Source organism: Sphaerodactylus townsendi, linkage group LG03 (genome assembly GCF_021028975.2).
Source record: "Sphaerodactylus townsendi isolate TG3544 linkage group LG03, MPM_Stown_v2.3, whole genome shotgun sequence".
Classification (NCBI taxonomy): domain Eukaryota; kingdom Metazoa; phylum Chordata; class Lepidosauria; order Squamata; family Sphaerodactylidae; genus Sphaerodactylus; species Sphaerodactylus townsendi.
Window position 1 is genome coordinate 174,881,311 of NC_059427.1, and position 24,149 is coordinate 174,905,459.

The window sequence follows — 24,149 nt, forward strand, 5'->3', positions numbered from 1 at the left end:
CAAAAGGCAGGGGGGCGAGGCGCTTTTGAAAGCCCCGCAGAAGCCGGCAGCCAAGGCAACCGGCTTCTGCGGGGCTTTCAAAGGTGCACCGCTCCCCAGCAAGGCAGGGGGGCCAGTCAGGGTCATCCGGCGGGCCGGATGTGGCCCGCGGGCCATATAATGCCCAGGTCCGCCATAGACTGTTGTCTGATTGTTCTTGAATGCTATGATAATATTTTCTTGTACTTTTTCTTGGTATAAAGATATACAAAAGGTAGCCATTCAAGCGATGCAATAACCTTTATGCCTGCAACAAAAAAATCCACTATGGCTTGGATAAAAGGGGAATGTATTGCTGTATATACACATGCTTACCATGCTTCTCTGGATTTAGGAAGTCCAGATTGTAGGCGCTCAGCAAAATATTGGCTTGCCGCTGCAGGGATTTGCCAAATGGGTGGTTGCCTTCTGATACAACATAGTAGAACACACACCCCGCAGAAAAAATATCTACTGTATGTGTCTGGAAAGAAAATAATTTGAAAAGAAAGTTTATTTTAACATAATCGACAAAAAGGGAAAAGATTTCAAAATCCAAAGTGGAAGAACTATCAAAATCTTATGAAAAAAATCCATTGTGTACATATGTCGTTGGCCTGTTCCTCTGAAGTAAACCTCTAAAAATAAGGAATGCTGCTTAAAAGTACACATAAGGCCTACGTTGGCATTTCACTAAGCTTACAGCAAGTAGCTAAATATTTGTTCTAATTTCAAAAAGTAGATATTGGCAATAATAACTGAGTAATTTAAGTAACATTTGTATTGTCGAAGGCTTTCACGGCCGGAATCACTGGGGTGCTGTGTGGTTTCCGGGCTGTATGGCCGTGTTCTAGCAGCATTCTCTCCTGACGTTTCGCCTGCAGCTGTGGCTGGCATCTTCAGATCCTCTGAAGAATGCTGCTAGAACACGGCCATACAGCCTGGAAACCACACAGCACCCCACTAAGTAACATTTGACTATTAAGACTCCTTTCCTTCTTTGGTAGCTGCCTTTTATACACACACACACACACACACACACACACAAGTGAGAACTCCCAACTGTCGCAGGGAGATCTCTTCCCACTCTTAGCCCACTCCTCACCCCGGTCAACTGTGATGCTGCTGGGGCCATCATTGCTCCTGCCCCACCCCCACAGCAATGTTGCCAGGCTCACTGCTGCTTCTCCCTCACAATCTCCTCAGCTTCTACACTACTGCATCGCCAACAGAACATGGAAGAAATGGTATGTGCACTGTCTGCACATGTGCAGACAATACTCCTTTATTTGGGAGAAAATTTAAACACCACAATTTATTTTTTTGAGGATTTCAGAATTTTTTTTTTTGCAAATTTGGGGTGTTTTGGTGACAGATTCACATATCCGCAGATGGAAGCCAACGGATATCTAAATCTTTGGATTGGGGCCACACTAATACCAAACAGATTTTCCTGTAGGTTTGAAAATTCTGAAATCTTAAAAAAAAAAATATGGAGGATTTAAATTCTCCCCAAATTAAAAAAAAGTGTTGTCTGTGTATGTACAAACAACATACTTATCTTTAATCTTCATGCTTGGCGGCAGGTGAGGATGGAAGCTGCTTCAGAAGAAGGAAAGTTGGTTTTTATACCCTGCTTTTTTCTACCTTTAAGATCTCAAGGTGGCTCACAATTACCTCCCCCTCATCTCCGCAACAGGTGCCTTGTAAGATAGATGAGACTGAGAGAGGTCTGAGAAAACTGACACTGATCCAGGTTATTCAGCAGCCAGTGTGGTGTAGTGGTTAAGAGCAGGTGGATTCTAATCTGGAGAACCGAGTTTGATTCCCCATTCCTCCACCTGAGTGGCAGAGGCTTATCTGGTGAACCAGATGTGTTTCCGCACTCCTACATTCCTGCTGGATGGCCTTGGGCTAGTCACAGTTCTTCGGAACTCTCTCAGGCTCACCTATCTCACAAGGTGTCTGTTGTAGGGAGAGGAAGGGAAATGAGCTTGTAAACCACCTTGAGTCTCCTTACAGGAGAGAAAGATGGGATATAAATCCAACTCTTCCTCTTCGTAATGTGGAACAACAGGGAAACAAACCTGGTTCTCCAGATTAGAGTCTGCTGCTCTTAACCACCAAATCATGCTAGAGCTCTCAGGCCTGGTTGTGATGGTGCATGAAGTCAGGAGCCACTCTGGATCTGGCTGTGATGGCAGCAAACACTGGAGATGCTCCCAGACCCTGGTGCCACCCTCAAAGGTAGGTGGTGGGGCCTGACACCACATTGGCCGATTGGTGAGAGATGAAATTCTTCCCCTATGAGTTTTGTGGAACCCCCTACTTGTAGATATGTATATCATCCATGGGCAGCTTCACTAGGGCAAGTATGACTAAATCCATTTTCCCATTCTCTTTACAAGCTGTTTAAATGCTTCCACAGAATGTACTCCACTGGCAGTCCTGGGTCCACGTTTCAGACCAGCAATTTTTAACACTGATCACACTTCGCAGAATAGAAGGGGAAAGGGAATTGACCCACAGGTGCTCTTGGTGGGCTCCTTGAAGTCCCATAGCTGTGACCCCCACCCTCTGCCTTTTTGCAGGGTAGTATCAACCTTAAAGGGACTGGCCTGGAAAATGGCTCCAGGGCCTCCAACGGCCTGAAGTTCTGCAGCAGCATGGTGATAGGTTCTCATCTGACAAGCAAGTCCCAGCCTGGGACCATGCCCGCATTTTCCTATGGACAGCAGACCTAGCCTCTGGTCTGTGGAGACCATTTTTACCCCTAATAAGAAATAATGATCACTTAAAGGGCCATTATCATCTGTATGTGGTATACCTCACTGCTGCAGTCGGGAGGCCAGGTCTACTGCTCATTTATTTTGGTGTCCAACAGTTGACTGATGGAGCTTGGGGCAGGTCTACCTCATAGAAAATAACGTCCCTTCAACATTTAACCAATTAGTTGGGGTTTTTTTTCTCTTCTGTCCATCCCCCATTTCAATTCTGTACTGGAGAGTCAGGAAAGGCATCCATGTTGTTATCTTTAACTATCAGAAGTATAGTTCTGATATTTCCAAAACAACTTTTTGATACAATAATAACAGTACTTACTTAGAGGGCCATTGATGGGTAGCCATGATAGGCCCTTTCTGCACAGGCCAATAAACAAGGGTGAAAGGCCAATAAACAGGTAAACACGAACCCATCCTCACCTCGGTCCGTTCACATGGCTGGCTGTTCCAGGGGCAGGCAGCCATGTGAACAGGGGGCGCACCTTTGCACGGAGGTGCAGGGGTTTTTTGGGTCCCTGCACGACTGATCCGCCAGGGCCCTGCAGGCACGACTGACCCACCAGGGCAATGAAACAACTTTTTGTTCCTGCGTGGCTCCGCAGATGGGAGCCGGGGACTATTATTCTCTTGTTGGATAGCAGCCGCCTAACGCACCTCACAGCTGCAGGCGTTTGTTTGCCTGCGGCTGTGAGGGGCGTTCAAAGAATCGCACATAACGCAATTTTGAAAAACCTGGGTTGCGGGGGGAGGAGAAACACAGAGCGGACTTGCTTTAGGAGCGAGATCCGTGTGAAGTTCCCCCCCGCAACCCGGGTTTTATCCCGCCCTTAACCCATGTTTATTGGCCTGTGCGGAAAGGGCCTTAGTCTGTAGCAGCAGGAAAGAGCAAGACTCCAGTAGTGCCTTTGTCAAACAAAAATTTTGGCAAGGTATGAGGTTTCATGAACTGAGAGGTGTATCTGAAGAAGTGAGATGTGGCTCACAAAAGCTCATACTCCGCAAGAAATTTTGTTACTGCTTACAATACTTTGGGTACTTCGCACATGCAGAATGATGCACTTTCAATCCACTTTTAGCAATTGTTTGCAAGTGGATCTTGCTATTCCACACAGTAAAATCCAGCGACAAAGTGGATTGAAAGTGCATTATTCTGCATGTGCAAAAGTGCCCTTAATGATAATGATAAGCATCCCCTTCCCAACTTTTAGGTACATAATTAAAATTATTGTTTCACTGAAGCGCATGTTTTGCAGAAGCACACCAAGACCTGCTTCAGATCATACCCAAACAAACTGCCCCAAGAGCAAGTAATGCATCAAAAACCCTTAAGAGGTGCAATATTACTTACCGGATTCTCTTTGCGGTCCTCGCTCAGTATCTCTGGAGCTATCCAGCCCTCAGTGCCCGGTACTCCAGATTGACGGCTGAAACTGTGCCTGCCCACCGCAAGCTTCTTGCATAGGCCAAAGTCCGAGATCATGGCTTTGACCTTACCATGGGCATTAGGCATAGAAATAAGGATATTGTGGGGCTTCAGATCTCTGTGGACTAATACAAAGACACTTGAGAGCCACTAAGTAGTTAACAGAGCAATTTTATTGCTTGAATAGATCTATTTTAAATCATCAGTACTGCACTACAAACAAAAGAATAAATACAAAGATTTGTGGTGTTACAACAGGACAATGTAGTTGACTTCCATATAGATTGTTTCTACCTTGGTTTGGCTTCTCAACTGCAGTGGATTACTGTATATACTCATGTATAAGTTGACCCGAATATAAATCGAGGCACCTAATTTTACCACAAAAAACTGGGAAAACTTATTGACTCGAATATAAGTCTAGGGTGGGAAATGCAGCAGCTACTGGTAAATTTCAAAAATAAAAATAGATACGGCCGCATGCTATTTGGGGGTCTCTGCCACTGACTCCCCATCTCACCAATCCCAAGGTCTCTGCCACCAACCTCTCCATCCCGCAGCTTGTCCAGCTCACCCAGATTGTCTGGCTGTCACCCGCCGAGAGCCAGGAGCTGGCCGCCGCCGAGAAGAAGGCAGAGAAAGCAGCTGAAAGGCGGAAGGCAGAGAAGAAGGCAGAGGAGAGCGAAGATGGGAGAGGGAGAATGCCACACAAGAATTAAGTGGGACCCTCACTCGCGTATAAGTCGAGGGGGGCTTTGACAGCACCAAAAAATGTGCTGAAAAAGTAGACTTATACGCGAGTATATAAGATATTTCTATTCTTAATAGTAAAACCTGCATTTTCCCCACAGGTCCATTCTGACTGTCATAAGATAAGAAGATCCCAGACCATTCTTAGAATGTCTCTTTTAACATCAATCCCATCAGAGGGAGGACGAGAAGGCAGTTTATTACCTTTGTATATTTTGGGTGGACTATGCTAGATTACTGCAGTGCTGCAAGAGTTAGTAAAACATAATACTTTTTTTTGCCAACAAGTAACATCTGATTTATGACAACCCCTGGTGGGGTTTTCAATGCAAGAAATGTTCAGTAGTGGTTTGCCATTGCCTGCCTCCCTGTCACAATCCTGGTATTTCTTGGAGGTCTCCCATCCAAATACGAGTCAAGACCGACCCTGCTTAGCTTTTGAGATCTGATGAGATCAGGCAAGACTGGGCCATCCAGGTCAATAATATTTTATAATCCTCCAAGCAGTGGTGTAGCCGGGGCAAAATGGTGGTTGGGCCTGCCCTCCTGCGGCCCCCACCCCATGGTACCTCACCCCCACCCCTTGCTTCCCCACACTTCTCTTAAGAACATAAGAACATAAGAACAAGCCAGCTGGATCAGACCAGAGTCCATCTAGTCCAGCTCTCTGCTACTCGCAGTGGCCCACCAGGTGCCTTTGGGAGCTCACATGCAGTAGGTGAAAGCAATGGCCTTCTGCGGCTGTTGTTCCCGATCACCTGGTCTGTTAAGGCATTTGCAATCTCAGATCAAGGAGGATCAAGATTGGTAGCCATAGATTGACTTCTCCTCCATAAATCTGTCCAAGCCCCTTTTAAAGCTACCCAGGTTAGTGGCCATCACCACCTCCTGTGGCAGCATATTCCAAACACCAATCACACGTTGCGTGAAGAAGTGTTTCCTTTGATTAGTCCTAATTCTTCCCCCCAGCATTTTCAATGGATGCCCCCTGGTTCTAGTATTGTGAGAAAGAGAGAAAAATTTCTCTCTGTCAACATTTTCTACCCCATGCATAATTTTATAGACTTCAATCATATCCCCCCTCAGACGTCTCCTCTCCAAACTAAAGAGTCCCAAACGCTGCAGCCTCTCCTCATAAGGAAGGTGCTCCAGTCCCTCAATCATCCTCGTTGCCCTTCTCTGCACTTTTTCTATCTCCTCAATATCCTTTTTGAGATGTGGCGACCAGAACTGGACACAGTACTCCAAGTGCGGTCGCACCACTGCTTTATATAAGGGCATGAAGGGCTCTTAGTTCAGCCGGCTGCAAAAGCAACCTGGCTGGGCCCACCAGGCTGCTCCGGGCTTCTGCTGGCCTGGGGCGGGGCAAGGGGGAGGGGTGTGGGGAGCGATTTTACATCCCCCATGTGATGCCAATGGCACGCCCGGGTCCTCCAAGTCCAAAAAGGAGTTTTTTTTTAAAAAAATTCATTCTTGGACTAGGGAGGCCTGGGTTTAAAATTTACCTCAGCTACAGTCTGACTTACTGTGGGTGACTTACCAAGTCATACAGAATTCTATGAATTAAAAAATCTGATCTATCTTTTTTCTGAAATAACAGCCATCATCAAAGAAATGGATATTAAAATACGATGCTTCTCACCAATATTGAGAGAGTGGAGATAAGCAAGGCCAGACATGGTTTGTTGCAGGACAGTGATAGGCTGCAAACCGTGGTGACTGAAGTCCTTCTGTTCCACATACTAGAACATACACAACACAAAGTTAATTTAAAATGTGCAGCATCATCCCAGGATTCTAGATATAATTTAAGCACTCAGCATCTGCTCAAGGTGATGTTAAAGGCTGGAATGGAATAGAATCAGGAATATTCTATTCCATTCCAGCCTTAACATGCCTTTTGAAGGGATGTCATGCTGGTAAGGGAACAAGTTTGTTTTCTGCTGCTCCAGAGACTAGGACCAGGAGTAATGGGTGAAGGAAAGGAGATTCCACCTAAACATCAGGAAAAACTTCCTGACAGTAACGGCTGTTTGAAAGTGAAATTCATAACTTTGGAGCGTGGTGGGGGTCTCCTTCTTTGGAGGTTTTTAAAGAGAGGCTGGATGGCCACCTGTCAGGAGTGCTTTGATTATGTGTTCCTGCATTGCAGGGGATTAGACTTGATGGCCCTGGGGGTCTCTTCCAACTCTATGATTCTATATAAAAACCACACTTAAGCCACAGTGGTAGCAATACGTCTGACTTCTAGTTATTTTACTGCCAGTGATCCAGGGCTATTTAGATCCAAAATAGATGACACAATTTTTTTTACCTCTGATTGGGTGGAGGGGGGCTGCATGCGTAGTCTCCCCCCAAGTATGGGAGTGGCTGAAGCCTCGCCTCCTTCCATGCCATGAGCACAATCTGAATTGGGCCCCTTGGGAACTTAGTTCCCTGCAGCTGCCCTCAGACTGAGGAAAAAGTGATTTGGGTTGGCAGGATTCAGACATGAATCACTAAAAATCACTAAAAAAGTATTGTCTAGTTTGGACCTTACAGCAGTGAAAGTACAGAACAAAACCCACTATGGTAAGGACCATAGAAAGTTGGAAGAGACCACAAGGGCTACCAAGTCCAACTCCCTCCCATGTGGGAATACACAATCAAAGCACTCCTGATAGGTGGCCATCCAGCCTCTGTTTCAAAACCTCCAAAGAAGGAGACTCCACCACACTCCGAGGAAGTGTATTTCACTGTCGAATAGCCTTTACTGTAAAGAAGTTCCTCCTAACGTTTAGGTGGAATCTCATTTCCTGTATTTTGAATCCATTCATCTTTGTCCTACACTCTAGAGCAGTAGTTCTCAACCTGGGGGTCAGGACCCCTTTGGGGGGTGGAATGACCCTTTCACAGGGGTCGCCTAAGACTCTCTGCATCAGTGTTCTCCATCTGTAGAATGGATAAATGTTAGGGGTGGGGGTCACCACAACATGAGGAATTGTATTAAAGGGTTCCGGCATTAGGAAGGTTGAGAACCACTGCTCTAGAGCAGCAGAAAACAACTGCTCTTCAACATGATATCCTTTCAGATATTTAAACATGGCTATCATGTCACTCCTTAACCCTCTCTTCTCCAGACTAAACATACTTTGCTCCCTAAGCCACTCCTCACAGGATATGGAATCCAGACCTTTTGCCATTCTGGTTGTCCTCCTCTGGACCCATTCTTTCTTATCAATATCCTTCTAGAATTGTGGGGCCCAGAACTGGACACATTATTTCAGGGGATGGCTGATCAATGCAGAATAGATTGGTACTATTATGTTTCTTGATCTTGACCAGGGGTGTCCAACTCTGGTGCTTCAGATGTTCATAGACTACAATTCCCATCGGCTGATGCGGCTGATGATCAGCAGCGGCTGATGGGAATTGTAGTCCATGAACATCTGAAGCACCAGAGTTGGACACCTCTGATCTACCGTGTTTCCCCGAATATAAGACAGTGTCTTATATTAATTTTTGCTCCCAAAGATGCGCTATGTCTTACTTTTGGGGGCTGCCTTATATTTCACACTTCAACAAAACCTCTACTATGTCTTATTTTTAGGGGATGTCTTATATTCGGGGAAACAGGGTAGACACTGTAGTCCTGTTGATGCAGCCCAGAATTGCATTGGCTTTCTTGGCTGCCACATCACGCTGCTGCCTCACACTGATCATGTGTACTCTAAACCACATCCAAGAAATGACTTCGCCTGAGCATTTCACCCTTTCTCCTCTGAGCTGCCGAGTCTCCCGCTGCCGTAGCAGTCACAAATGTATATGTAACCCAGAGCTTACCTCTTGTAAAGTGGCAGCACAGAGCTCAAGCGCTATGTACTGGAACTGGCGGTCCCTCTCGGTGCAGAAATAGCGGATCACGTTTGGATGTTCGTCCGATTCTCGCAACAGCTGCACCTCTCGATCAGCAAAGCTGAAGCATTCGGGCAGAATTCTCTTCACGGCTACTGCTCGGTTATCAAATGTCCCCCTGGAGATGTTCCAACACATACCAGTGAAACCCCTCAACCATTAACCACATCACTCAACTAGGGCCTTGTTTGTGCGAGTCATTCTTAAGAACATAAGAACAAGCCAGCTGGATCAGACCAGAGTCCATCTAGTCCAGCTCTCTGCTACTCGCAGTGGCCCACCAGGTGCCTTTGGGAGCTCACATGCAGGATGTGAAAGCAATGGCCTTCTGCAGCTGTTGTTCACGAGCACCTGGTCTGCTCAGGCATTTGCAATCTGAGATCAAGGAGGATCAAGATTGGTAGCCATAGATCGACTTCTCCTCCATAAATCTGTCCAAGCCCCTTTTGAAGCTATCCACAGGTTAGTGGCCATCACCACCTCCTGTGGCAGCATATTCCAAACACCAATCACACGTTGCGTGAAGAAGTGTTTCCTTTTATTAGTCCTAATTCTTCCCCCCAGCATTTTCAATGGATGCCCCCTGGTTCTAGTATTGTGAGAAAGAGAGAAAAATTTCTCTCTGTCCACATTTTCTACCCCATGCATAATTTTATAGACTTCAATCATATCCCCCCTCAGACGTCTCCTCTCCAAACTAAAGAGTCCCAAACGCTGCAGCCTCTCCTCATAAGGAAGGTGCTCCAATCCTTCATATTGCTAGGCTGAAAGATGGGTTCCAGTCGACATAAACAGGCATGAAAAAGACGCTCACAGTATTCTAAGCACACTTTGAGCTCTCTCTCTTCAATATATATTTTTAAATGTCAAAATTATATACCAGAGTATGGTTCATTGGTAAGTTTTATGAAGGAATACATAAACAGTAGGAAAGAGAGCTCAAAGCGCTTTCAGCCATTTGCTGTAAGCCAGTTTTTAACATCAGTCTAGCAATAGCTTCATATTCAAAGAGATTTCAGTTCAGTTTAGATAGAGAAACACACTGGATACACAGATTGGTAAGCTGAAACACAAAGCGTACTGCCCACCTGCAAAGACAATAGGATCAGAAACATGGCTTTTTAAACACAGAAATAAAAAGCAACACGAGAAGCAACCCCTAGGCCCCTTCTGCACATGCAGAATAATGCACTTTCAATGCACTCTGCAGCTGTGCGGAATAGCCAAGGTCGATTCCCCACGGAAATATCCAGGTTTCAACAAGATCCAGGTTTCAACTGCTTGAGCGACGGACAGGGATTCATCCCGTTTCTGGCCCTCGTTCTCCCCCTTATCCTGCGTCCCGGCAGAATCTGCTTGCAAGTACAACTTTTTCCCTTAGCACGCTTTCGATCCAGTTTCATGGGGTGGTCCAATCTGTGTTTGAACTTCCCGCCGTGGAGCGTGACGCAAGTCTAGCAACCAATCAGCTTTGAGCAATGGATGTGCAGCCTCTTCCGGGTTTTAATTTCGCCATTGGTCTCGGCGAGAGACGTTAGCATAACAAAAAACTGCTTAAACGATTAACCGTTCACCCTTCTAAACAAGCGAAAACCTGCTTAGCGCCTAAACACTTAAACGTTCATCCTTGCAAACGAGCGAACCTCATGTTAGCAAGTCGCAGGGAAAAATGTCCTGCCCCAAAAAGGTCCTGCCCCAACACGGCAAGCCAGCCAATCAGGAGAGTCCCGCAAAGGAGATCGGATGGTAGTAGGGATTGCTTCCTTTCTGGGATCCAAGATAGGCCTACATGTCTTCGCTGAATACATGCTATGGTGGGGAGGTTGAAACCTCAATGAAAAGGTGCATTCTTTATGAACTAGGTTTGATCTGGATAGAATTTCACCATGGGGAATCGACCCAAATCCACTTGCAAACAATTGTCAAAGTGGATTGAAAGTGCATTATTCTACATGTGCAGAAGGGGCCCTGGATGAGTAGCAAACAACCCTATCTCAAAAAAACAGCCCACAGAACCCAATGTGTGCTGACGTGAAGAATACGAAATGTACACTAGAAACAGAAGAAATGAATGGTCACGTATGAATGCAAATGTGAACCTCAGTCTCCCCAGTGTACAGCAAGGTCAACTGAATTTGAAGATACAAGTGAAAATGTTTTCACATCATATTTTTATCTCATGTTACAATGATTTCTTTAAAAAGTCTCATATTTAGGGTACCTCAAAGTTTTACATTAAGGTCGTGCACTTCCACCAAGGAAAAGTTTTTGGATGATATGCCACAACTAAACATTAAGCAAGGAAAATTTCCTATTAAAACATTACAAAAATCTACCAAATTCAGAGATAAATGTGTGCACTGAAAAGAATTGCTTGTTTCTGTGAGTGCTATTTATTTTAAATATTTTGTTTGGCACTTATTATCATAGGATATCTTGAGTATTTATTTTTAAATAGAAAAGTCAGACATAAATAGTCTCTTCACTGATTAACAGGAGGTAGCAGTGGTTACCACGAACCAGACCATACTTGGCTTAAGACCTAAAGATGTATTTCAGTATCTCCTTGGGTTTCTCATGGGAGTCTCTACATATGCTTACCGCCACGGAAATTTACTATCATCTAAAGATCAGACTGTACGACCAGGAATACCAATCTCTCCTGAGTGCTGCACAAAGCTCCTGTTCCCCTCTATACTTTGAGATCACACCCCCGAAATCTAGCCCTGCTGTATACTTAGAACAGCTTGATAATTATAAGTGCAGATGGGTCATGACAAGAGCAAGGTGCAACTCATTCCCCTCTGTCTATCTTCAAGGTCGTTTCCTTAACATCCCACAAAGTGAGCGTTACTGTCGGTACTGTCCCAATGCTATAGACTCAATCCCTCAAATCCTGCTTTACTGTTTGAGGTATAATGATATTAGAACCGATCTGGGAGCTTTACTACCTCTAGAATTTATGTTTCTCTCAGACAAACTAAAAATATCTAAGGCTCATTCTGCACACGCAGAATAATGCACTTTCAAGCTGCTTTCAGGGCTCTTTGAAGCTGTGCGGAATGGCAAAAACAATTGTGAAAGCAGCTTGAAAGTGCATTATTTTGCGTGTGCGGAATGAGCCCATGCTATTGAACAGCCCTAATGTAGAAATTTCTGAAGCAGTTGCTACATTTTTAATTCATGTTCTACATGATATATAACAATGATCCTGTTTTTGTATTTGGAATGTATGGTACTTCTGGTTTACGCCTAATAAAGGTTTTTGGATTGTATTGGATTGTATTTCAGTATAAAGTGAAAATCTTGTGGCCCCGGATAATCAACTTTTCTGGGAGGAGGGAACAGTTGCAATCTCTCAGTAAAGAAATGACTGAATCCAACCAATGGATGTTACACTGTTAATGTCAGGAGTGGCGCCTGCTACCTCCTGGCATCAGACCACGAGTGATGGAATCGCCACCTGGACAATGAAGCATTGGTACTGTTGGGGCGGGGCCCTGGTCCCTGACCTTCCATGTAACCACACCTGTCATAGGTTAATGGGCCTTTTGTTTCTTTAATCTGTCTTTATGCGCTTGGAAATGGAGCTAACTAGGCTGACCCTGCAAGGCACTCCAGATGGGAGGGGGAGATAGTGGAGGCTACAGGCGCAACCCCGCAAGAGACTATCGCTTGGCCTTGGGATACTTGTCTTTGAAAACAAAGTCTTTCACACCTTGTTTTCTCACATTCTCTGGGAAGTTGGGAGGGGGGGATCCAAGGGGGAATAAATATGACTGTAAAAGCCAGGACCTCCAGAAATGGCTTTCTGAAGCTGAGTCCTTGATGCCAACTCAATAAAGACTACTGATCCTGTATCAAGAGTCTGCTTATTGGTTATTAGTCCAAGACCTGACTGTTAAGAGAGAATGCAAGGAAGATATTTTCCCCAAGGAAAAAAGCTCAAATAGTCGTTTCTCTGCATGAAAATGTTGCTAGTGGCAATATTCATTTATCACATGTATACCAGTAAGAGAATGAGATTATTCACTATTCACTGCCATTATTCACTGAAGTACAGAAAGAATGTTGGGCACCTTACCTATAAACAATCGTTCCCTCGGCTCCATGTCCCAGCATGTCCCTTGGGTGGAATGAAATCTTTCCAACTGTTATGACACCTGTGTCTGCATCTGAGCATCAGAGGAAGAAAAAGAAAGTCGTGCCTTGCATTTCACATTTTTGGGTACACACCTCAAACGGATTTAGACATTCAGCACTTAATATGGAGCTTTAAAAAAATATATTTTAATGCGAACAGTGAGATCTAGGAATGCATGTTCCATCTTGCAATAGGTGCTAATAATATTACTATGTGGTATAGCCCCTTCAGTAATGGAGGCTGGACCCAGTCAATCTGCATTACTTTGTATAAAAATTTCCTCATCCTTCACATGAAGGAAGCAGATGGTTGGTAGGAGGATGGGAAATGGTTGCTTGTATCTCTAATAGCATCGAAGTACACTCTGGAATACAGCTACTTTGCACCAATCTCTACAATGAAGGCACACAAAGGGGTGTTCTTAGGGGCTGTCCCACCAATATGGCATTCATAGAATCATAGAGTTGGAAGGGGCTAGACAAGCCATCTAGTCCAACCCCCTGCTCAATGCAGGATCAGCCTAGAGCAGGGGTCTGCAACCTGTGGCTCTCCAGATGTTCATGGACTACAATTCCCATCAGCCCCTGCCAGCCAATTGGCCATGCTGGCAGGGACTGATGGGATTTGCAGTCTATGAACATCTGGAGAGCCACAGGTTGCAGACCCCTGGCCTAGAGCATCCCTGACAAGTGGTGATCCAACAACTCCTTGGAGACTGCTGGTAAGGGGGAGCTTATCGCTTCCCCAGGCAGCCAATTCCACTGTTGAATTACTCTCACTGAATTACTCTCACTGTTGAATTACTCTCAGCCAATTCCACTGTTGAATTACTGTAAAAAATCTTTTCCTAATATCTAGCTCAGGGGTAGGGAACCTGCGGCTCTTCTGCCCTTGCACTGTGGCTCCACGAGCTGAGCCACCGACCCCATCCTTGCCCGCCCTGCAGGCAGCAGGGTGGGCGCACCAACTGCCCATGGTCGGCTGGGCCGCGCCATGGGCTTCCCCTCTCGCCCGCCCCGTTGGAGCGGGGTGGGTGCTTTCCCGGTGGCCAGCGAGGCTGAGCCGCCGGCTTCATCCTTGCCCGCCCTGCAGCCAGCAGGGCGGGCACATCCATGTGCTTCTCAGAATGAGCAGAGTAAAAGGTAAAAAAACCCTATATATGTATATAGTGTTATCTTTATTTTAAATGTCAAAAATTATTTGCAGCTCCAAGTGTTTTCTTTTCCCGTGGAAAACGGGTCCAAATGGCTCTTTGAGTGTTAAAGGTTCCCTACCCCTGATCTAGCTTGCACCTTTCTGCCCATAATTCATACCCATTGCGAGTCCTAACCTCTGCTGCTGACAGGAACAGCTCCCTGCCCTTCTCTAAGGGATAGCCCTTCAAATTCTTAAACAGAGCAATTATGTCCCCTCTCAACCTCCACTTCTCCAAACTGAATATTCCAAGTCCTTCAGCGTTTCCTCATAGGGCTTGGTCTCCGGACCCCGATCATCCTTGTCACTCTCCTCTGCATCCGCTCCATTCTGTCTACATCCTTTTTGAAGTGAGCCCTCCAGCTGCACAAGGTACTCTGTCTACATCCTTTTTGAAGTGAGCTCTCCAGCTGCACAAGGTACTCTATGCATTTACCAATGCAGCATACAGCGGGACTATGACATCTTGCAATTTTGACATTATGGCTCAGTTGATATACCCCAACATCTTTTAGTCTTTTTTGCCGCTGCATCACAATGGTTGCTCATGTTTGGCTTATGGCCCGTCTCATTTACACACAGGGCTACCTAGAGTGCATCCCCCATCCAGTATGTGCATTTCTCATTTTTGTTACCCAGATGTAGAACTGTGTCCTTGTTGAACTACATCTTGTTCACATCAGCTCGCTTTTCCATCTTGCTGGTGATTTGTCAAAGACCAAATCAGAGTCCGACCTAGCCAACCTTAACTCACTAGTTGCTAGACTGTGGAAGAAATGCCAATTGGCAGTCTCACTACAAGGAACATTAGATCATCTTTCTTACCGTCTTCCTGCTCAGTGGACAGACCGCTCCCGACATCAGAGGCAGACACATTGGAATACGCAGAGTGATTTGATGCCTTCGGGGACATGTTTGGAGTACTGGTGGCTGAGCTCTCTGCCACTGCAACGGAACCGTCCAAGAAGTCTGCCTCTGGAGGCAAATCAATGGCAGGACCGAAGGGCTGATGCTGCAACAACTGGATTTTCTCCTCCAGCTGTTTCTGGAATTGCTGATGTTGGCGCTGCTGCTGATGGTGCACACTCTTTAAGAGGGCAGGAAAAAAAATCATACACTGAGAATTAAATTGTAAAACCTTTGTCAGTGTTTGTGTGAGATTCTGCTTTTGAGAGCCAGTGTGGTGTAGTGGTTAAGAGCAGGTGCACTCTAATCTGGAGAACTGGGTTTGATTCCCTGCTCTGCCACTTGAGCTGTGGAAGCTTATCTGGTAAACTGGATTTTTGGGGTTGATTCTCCCCCACCCTGAAACAGCATCACTTTCATGTTTAAACTGGGGGCCTCAGATTTCTCCCTTTAAATCCATGCCACTGCTTACTCTGATCCTAGAGCCCTTCGGGGATTGGGCGGTATATTAGCTTGAAAAATAAATAAAATAAAAATAAAATTTTTTGTCTCTTCCTGCTTCTGGGTTGCTCCAGGCTGCTAGGTTCATTGCTGCCTTTTTTGGCCTTCTTTTTAATTTTTTTGGGGTGTTTTAATGTTCTATCGCTCCTGTGATAGGATGTTTGTGTGAAAAATTTTAAACAAGGACAGCCGTTGCTTCGTCAAAAAGGTCTGCTCAGGATTAGATGGAACTGCTTGTGTGTGAATGGGGGAAGGCAGAGGTGAGCAGAAAAGGTGAAGCAAGCAGAACGGACAAGTGGTCTCCTTTGCTTTCCCTGAACAGGCAGGGAAAGATAGGTAAATTGCCTGCTCTTAGAAACCGTGGGGCTTATCAGATCTGTTGCAAGTTGAGTTTGGCAGGGGGAAAAAGGTGTCCATAAAGGAAACTCTGCCTCAAAGAGAATTTATGTTCACCATGGGGCCGACCAAAATTGCATAATAAGCCATTAATAAATGCCTGGTTACTTCTGTGTCTTCTGCATCAGGCTATGCTGCTGCAAAATCCTATTCAGGATGCAAGAAGATCACACACCAGCCCATTACCATTGGATATGTGATGATAAAGGCGATCCAGCTAACAAGTAAGAACATGCTAAGGATGAGAGTGGCCATGTCCTTCAGTATAGAATCCACGGGAGCTTCCGGCCGGGGCACAGGTTGGCTGAGCATCTCTTCAGCAACTTCTGGGACAGGAGGGGGCACGTCTCTTGTGGAATGCCCTGCAATATCAATTGCCTAAGACAGAAACAAAGACTGTCTTAGTTCAGAAGTCTCAATACAAACAAAATTCCTCCATTACAGTTGGCCAGCTGCTTGCGATGCCCATTCATTACAAGCATTATTTATTGAAAAGTTACAACGAAGTCCTAGGCACTGGATTCAACAGACTTAGGAGGACCATTGCCCTGTTCAAAACAGAATTATTAGAATGTTAGGAGAAATCATTCCATGAACAAATAAACAAACGGGACTGGGGAGATGTAAGCATTAATTTTGCCCATGGCTCATTCCGTCAAAGAGACACATAGAGAAAGAAACTCATCCTAAATTTTGCACGAGACTGTGTGAAAAATCTTAAATCTTCACATTTCCCTGGCTATGTCCACCCCTTTAAATACAGTAAATATGATTTAATTGTCATGTTTGTTAACGATTCGCAGACCTCTTCAAAAGCTGCTTTGTCCGAATCCGCTGGGATGATATTTTCTTGCCGTTTTGGCAAATTGCTTGGAAATTTCTCCAGGATCTTTGTTGGTGCTGACAGTGGTGTTTCATGGTGACCTTGAAACAGGAATACAGCTTGTATTATTTTCAAGGAAAAGAAGCTGTCGGTAATATCATTTACTTACTTACTTGGAAAAAAACAGTAAAATACAGAAAATATAGGAACAATTGTCTAACCAGTCCAGCATTTATTTATTCCACTTAATCAATGTGGTCCAAATATTTCTACCCCACCTACAATCAAATAGCACCACCTTTCCTGTAATGGCTAGCTTTTGTTCAGTTTATACCCTCTTGTTTGTCCCAGAATATAGTATGATGATCACGGATTTTCCATTCAGTAATCACAGTTCATGCCTGTTTGTAAACCTCTGTGAAGCAATCTAATTTTTTAAAATTACTGACTATCATTCCACAGTGACAATGAATTTTACAAGGTAATTATGCATTAAATATTTTGACAGATCTCACATTTATAGACTGTAAAATGGCACGGAACTTTGTAAATAATTAAAGGGGCCTGTTCACTCAAGTTTTAGTTTTGCAATACTTGTAGGATATTTTAGGATTAAAGAATCTGAGCAGGAAAGAGACCAGGGGTCAGCAACCTGCGGCTCTCCAGATGTTCATGGACTACAATTCCTATCAGCCCCTACTAGCATGGCCAATGTAGTCCATGAACACCTGGAGAGCCGCAGGTTGCAGACCCCTGATCTAGACAGTGGCTTCCTTCCCCAGTTCAGCACTCCGATACACATTTTACAAGACGGAGGCCAGAACATGTAGAACTACATTTAAAACCTGAGATGTAATCAAGTTCTTTGCAGGCGAAACATTAGGAACAAGATCCACCAGATCACGGCCACACAGCCCGGAAAACCCACCAGAACCAATCAAGTTCTTTGTTCCTAAATACCTGTAAGTGATAAATGGAGTATGAGTAACAAATTAATAGAAAAAGGAATTTCTCTGTTATGTCCCTATGACCTTTTCAATCTTCTATCTTTGAGGAACTGGAAAGAACTTTGCTCACTGAAAAGACAAATAGTAAATCTGAATATTCTCGCTAATTTAAACTTGGAGTTTGTCCACCAGAGGGCAGTGCATTACAAAAGACATCTGATTACATTCCGATACCTATTAAAAGCCAGTGATTTCTCAAATAGTTGAGTCTGTTCTTGAATTTAAATCCAGAAGTAAACTTTAGATCGGTACTGGGGGTGATAACACATTCCCCATTGTCTTCAAAAGTGACCCCACGTGTTTTTGGACCCTCTATCAACGGTATTGCACTTCCCCTGGGCTAGAGAGAGAGAGAGAGAGAGAGAGAGAGAGAGAGAGAGAGAGAGAGATTGTTAGCAACTCTTCTTTGAACACAGCAATGGAACATTTAGTGCTTAAACAAAAGGCAGAACAAAAAGGTGTATGATAAGCCACTTGGATTTATTTGGTTACCTTCATTTTATATGGCATATAGTCAAGTTCATTTCTGTTGCCTACTGAAGGATAACCAACAAACATCCAGTTCAAAGACTTATGGGCCATAAAGAGTCTCCCTTTGAGACATAGGGGTAAACTCCTCAGAAAATAATGGCAGGTATTTTATGGTATTTTACCTGGGCCATTAATTCAAGGTTGGGCACTGCAAAGGTATATGGCCAGTGGTGTCTTTACTTTAGCCATAACTACTGCAACATAGAACCAAGACTGTTTCTGCAACTCATATAGGATAAAGTATTGTGGATTGATTATGAGTAAGTCTACCTTTGGAAACAAGTTTGCTACAGTCTCTTACTTCTGCCTTCTACTCTTATTTAGAATGGTTGTCTCCAGTGTGGTGGGAGTGGTTAGAGTGTTAAATTACGATCTGGGACACCCAATTTGAATCCCCCCTCTACCATGAAAGCTTGCTGGGTGACCTTGGGCCATTTTCTCTTTTCCTCTCGCAGGGTTGTTGTGAGGATAAAATGGAAAAGGGAAGAATAACATTGTTATCAATTTTGGGGGACTGCAATGGGGACTAAAGGAGGGTATAAATATGTTAATAAAGAATATATATATTGCCCCGCTGTCAGACTGTATATTTCTCTTTTTCTTCTTCAAGGAAATCAGCCTTTGATTCCTGTTACATACAGTGTCAAAACAGTTTTCTCTAATCAGACAAAACACAACTAAGACAGACGAGGTATTAAATGACCTCTAAGAACATAAGAACAAGCCAGCTGGATCAGACCAGAGTCCATCTAGTCCAGCACTCTGATACTCGCAGTGGCCCACCAGGTGCCTTTGGGAGCTCACATGCAGGATGTGAAAACAATGGCCTTCTACTGCTGTTGCTCCTGAGCACCTGGTCTGTTAAGGCATTTGCAATCTCAGATCAAGGAGGATCAAGATTGGTAGCCATAGATCGACTTCTCCTCCATAAATCTGTCCAAGCCCTTTTTAAAGCTATCCAGGTGAGTGGCCATCACCACCTCCTGTGGCAGCATATTCCAAACACCAATCACGCGTTGCATGAAAAAATGTTTCCTTTTATTAGTCCTAATTCTTCCACCTAGCATTTTCAATGAATGCCCCCTGGTTCTACTATTGTGAGAGAGAAAAATTTCTCTCTGTCCACATTTTCTACCCCATGCATAATTTTATAGACTTCAATCATATCCCCCCTCAGACGTCTCCTCTCCAAACTAAAGAGTCCCAAACGCTGCAGCCTCTCCTCATAAGGAAGGTGCTCCAGTCCCTCAATCATCCTCGTTGCCCTTCTCTGCACTTTTTCTATCTCTTCGATATCCTTTTTGAGATGTGGCGACCAGAACTGAACACAGAACTCCAAGTGCGGTCGAACCACTATTTTATATAAGGACAAGACAATCTTTGCCGTTTTATTATCAATTCCTTTCCTAATTATCCCCAGCATAAAGTTTGCCTTTTTCACAGCTGTTTCACAACTATCAATGAAGACGCCCAAATCCCTTTCCTGGTCTGTGACTGATAGCACTGACCCCTGTAGCGTGTATGTGAAGTTTGGATTTTTTGCAATCTCCTCTAGATTCCCTATAAGCCCACTTCAGGCTGTTGAGACGTCTACTGTAAGATAGAGGGAAGGGCTTGGATATTTGGTTCTCAAAACAGTGCTACGTTTCTAGAGAAACAGTGTTTGTCCATGAATTAATCCTTGTTGTTTAAGGATCCAAATAACATCAGTTTACAGACACACAGTACTTTGTAGAAAGGAAGACATTTTTTTCTTAAAAGCATTCTGAATAAAAAAGTACAGTATATTTTAAAATATTTATTACTATTAACCACATTTTTCACCCCATTCTCTTTCCCCAAAGCATACAGATCTGCTATACATGGTTCTCTCCCTTCCAATTTTATCCCTACTGTGATCTTGTGAAGTAGGTTGGGCTGAGACTGAACGGGCCATTCTCACACACTGAGCTTTGTGACTAAGCTTGGACAGATTTATGGAGGAGAAGTCGATTTATGGCTACCCATCTTGATCCTCCTTGATCTGAGATTGCAAATGCCTTAGCAGACCAGGTGATCGGGAGCAACAGCCGCAGAAGGCCATTGCGTTCACATCCTACATGTGAGCTCCCAAAGGCACCTGGTGGGCCACTGCGAGTAGCAGAGAGCTGGACTAGATGGACTTTGGTCTGATCCAGCTGGCTTGTTCTTATGTTCTTAAGGATCTGGCATTTGTGTAATTAGGGAATAGGGAAGTGATGCTCAGTGCTTATGCAACAGTCAAATCAGATGGGAATCCCAGTTCCAAAGAAGCAGAAGTGTGGAAAAGAGTTCAGCGCATTCCTCTGCATCTGGGGATTTTTACTATTAAAAAGCACAGCTTACCATAATAGCCACCCCTTCGTGAACCATTGATGGCGATGCATACAAACTGGTGGAATATTTTCCTACATAGAGTGTTGGCCTAGAAGCACAAAAGCAGAAAGAAAATTTTACAACGTGATTTTGTGTTTAAAGCCATACACAACCATCTACGAACACCTCTATCTATAACTGAGCAGGCTGAGGTAGCGACGACTCACTCCCAGCCAATCGTAACACAGAGAAGGCTTGGCCAGTCACAGTGCAGAAAAGACTTGAGGGTGGGGCTTCAACAGAAGAGGAACAACCAATGTGGAGCGACGAACAGAATGTGGTGGTTATCAATCCCCCTCCTTTGTGTGCACAACCCTTCTCCTGCCTTTCTTCCCTATGCCTAGATAACAGAAGGTACTGTACCCGGGCCCTCCTCCAGGTGATAGGGGAGGGACACTTCTTGGGCCCACTCTCCGGAACTACAACGGCACAAGTGGCTGTGGGAAGCATCTGAGGCGCAGCCATCTGAGCGTCCTTTCCTCTCAACCCCCCCCCCCACCCCCAAGCAATGACAAAGGCTCAGGGAAGGTCACTGTTCTCCACCTGTTGTCTCAGGGACTCAGGCTGACTGGGTTCTATTGGTGGTCAAGCTGGTGGGGTGGAAATCCCCCCCCCCCCCAGCCCTTCTCAGTCACTGAAAGGAAGGGAGTGAGGGACCGTGACTGTCAGAGGCGTATGGCCTATAGCCGTGGTGGCGAACCTTTGGCACTCCAGATGTTATGGACTACAGGGGCTTAGCAGGGGCTGATGGGAATTGTAGTCCATAACATCTGGAGTGCCAAAGGTTCGCCACCACTGGCCTATAGGGACATAGGATCACCCATGTCCACGGGCTCACGCCTTTTGGTCACGTGGGGAGCGCCGGGCACCCACACATGACCAAATGGCATGCACCGCAGCTGCACTCCACCAACCCCCCCCCCCTGCAGCCGCAGGCTATCAGGCCGCCCCACAGAGATAGATAATCGGTTTGCCCCTCTCACACCTCAGCACTGAAGAACAAGCATTCAATCTACAACTCAATTAAAAAGGGGAGAAAATGCACACAAAACAAGACTACTGTGGAGTGAAGGACTTACTTACTTGAGTTTGCTCAGAGTTAAAAACAAAACAAAAGGTGAGATAAACGAGCATTCCTCTACAATGCAACAGAAAGAGATCAGCTTTATTTAAGGAAGAGATTTTTAAAAGACTTCTAAAGTTTCCAAAATTATTTAAGTAGGAAGTGGAAGAAGAAGTGAAGAACAGATATGAGCTAGTAAGTAATGTCAGAAGGCAACTGTGTTGAACAGCTAATCAGTGGTTCTCAACCTTAAGAACATAAGAACTGGCCTGCTGGATCAGACCAGAGTCCATCTAGTCCAGCATTCTGCTACTCGCAGTGGCCCACCAGGTGCCTTTGGGAGCTCACATGCAGGAGGTGAAAGCAACCTTCCTAATGCCGCAACCCTTTAATACAGTTCCTCATGTTGTGGTGACCCCCAACCCTAACATATATCCATTTTGCAGATGGAGAACACTGATGCAGAGAGTCTTAGGCGACCCTTGTGAAAGGGTCGATGGACCCCCAAAGAAGTCCCGACCCCCAGGTTGAGAACCACTGAGCTAGATTCCCTTTGGGCAGCTCATCCCCCCCCCCAATCTTGTTGGCCCCAAGGTGCTACAGGACTCCAATCTAGCTAGCCAATAAGCCCATTTATATAGCACCGTACTCCATATAGGACTCCAAACCTGAACTGAAATTGAAGTGTTGGCAGTGACTTATATTTTCCCCGTGTTAAACTACAGTGGCTTGATTATTGGGAAAACAAGATATGCTTGCAGCCAAAATCACAGCTACGTGGCTGAATAACCGAGAAAGTCATTTGGAACGTCGGTCAGGCCTAACCATTCTTTATGGGCCCAATTGCTCTAGACCAGGTGTGCATTTTTCCGCCCTGGCAAGATACCTTCCAAACTGAGGAAGATCAGGACACAGTTTTGGGCACCACAACTCAAGTAGGATATTGACAAGCTGGAGTATGTTATTTAAACATACTCAAGTTTAAATAAACTTTGTTTCAAACATTTTTTAAAAGAAACTTAATTCCCAGGCACATGATGATGATGATGATGAAGAAGAAGAAGAAGAAGACGAAGAAGAAGAAGAAGAAGAAGAAGAAGAGGAGGAGGAGGAGGAGGAGGAGGAGGAGGAAGAGGAGGAGGAAGAGGAAGAGGAAGAGGAAGAGGAAGAGGAAGAGGAAGAGGAAGAAGAAGAAGAAGAAGAAGAAGAAGAAGAAGAAGAAGAAGAAGAAGAAGAAGAAGAAGAAGAAGAAGAAGAAGAAGAAGAAGAAGAAGAAGAAGAAGAAGAAGAAGAAGAAGAAGAAGAAGAAGAAGAAGAAGAAGAAGAAGAAGAAGAAGAAGAAGAAGAAGAAGAAGAAGAAGAAGAAGAGTTGGACACTGAGGGGTCATGTCAGCCATAGCCATGGCTGTATCCGCAAACATAGGAAGTGTCCTGAAGGACGTGGTAATGCTGGAGGCATGCATCACCACAGAATTAATTTTGACAAATATCATCCTGGTTATTTTGGGAAAGTTGGTGTGAGAACTACCACTTGAAGAAGAACCAGCACTTCTGCCCTACAGTCAATCTAGGTAAACTCTGGATGCTCGTCAGTGAGCAGGCAAGGCTCAATTATGCCAAACATCCGGCTGGATTAGCACCTGTGATGGATGTGGTCCACTCGGCCTATTACAAAGTCCTGGGCAAGGGGAAACTGCCTAAACAGCCTTTAACTGTGAAAGCAAAATTCTTCAGCCGGAAAGCAGAAGAGAAAATTGAAATGATTGGTGGGAAGCATTGGGAAGCATCTTTGGGGGGAGCAGCCAGGCACTGTGCATCTGGCTCTTGAATGGGGCTGCCAAGCTCAAATTAGGAGGAGTAGCTAATACTCTAGTCTAGCTAAGCCCTCTAGTCTAGTTAGAATTCAGAATTACCTGGACAGGTTAGAGAGCTGGGTCAAAACTAACAAAATGAATTTCAACTGGGAGAAATCTACGGAAGTACACTTAGGTAGAAAAAATGAAATGCACAGGTATAAGATGGGGGAGACCTGGCTTGACAACAGTACACATGAAAGGGATCTGAGAGTCTTAGTAGACCACAAGCTGAACACGACTCAGCACTGTGATGTGGCAGCTAAGAAAGCCGGTGTGGTTCTAGGTTGCATCAATAGGAGTATAATGTCTAGATCAAGGTAAGTACCACTCTATTCTGGATTGGTTAGAACTCACTTGGAATACAGTGTCCAGTTCTGGGCACCACAACTCAAGTAGGATATTGACAAGCTGGAGTATGTTATTTAAACATACTCAAGTTTAAATAAACTTTATTTCAAACATTTTT

The 24,149-nt window shown here is 44.7% G+C and overlaps 1 protein-coding gene across 2 annotated transcripts in view; it reads right to left on the minus strand.

Moving 5' to 3' along the window:
- The window catches only part of ERN1 (endoplasmic reticulum to nucleus signaling 1), a 125,732-nt gene that overhangs the window by 9,173 nt on the left and 92,410 nt on the right, over window positions 1-24,149 (minus strand). For both annotated transcript variants that reach the window (XM_048490950.1, XM_048490951.1), the window contains 10 exons: window positions 20,735-20,813; window positions 18,014-18,179; window positions 16,815-16,933; window positions 16,196-16,387; window positions 15,032-15,293; window positions 12,953-13,043; window positions 8,797-8,986; window positions 6,617-6,716; window positions 4,150-4,349; window positions 355-502 (listed from right to left, as the gene is read on the minus strand). In XM_048490950.1, coding sequence (XP_048346907.1) covers window positions 355-502; window positions 4,150-4,349; window positions 6,617-6,716; window positions 8,797-8,986; window positions 12,953-13,043; window positions 15,032-15,293; window positions 16,196-16,387; window positions 16,815-16,933; window positions 18,014-18,179; window positions 20,735-20,813 — 1,547 coding nt within the window. The remainder of the gene's footprint in view (window positions 1-354; window positions 503-4,149; window positions 4,350-6,616; window positions 6,717-8,796; window positions 8,987-12,952; window positions 13,044-15,031; window positions 15,294-16,195; window positions 16,388-16,814; window positions 16,934-18,013; window positions 18,180-20,734; window positions 20,814-24,149) is intronic.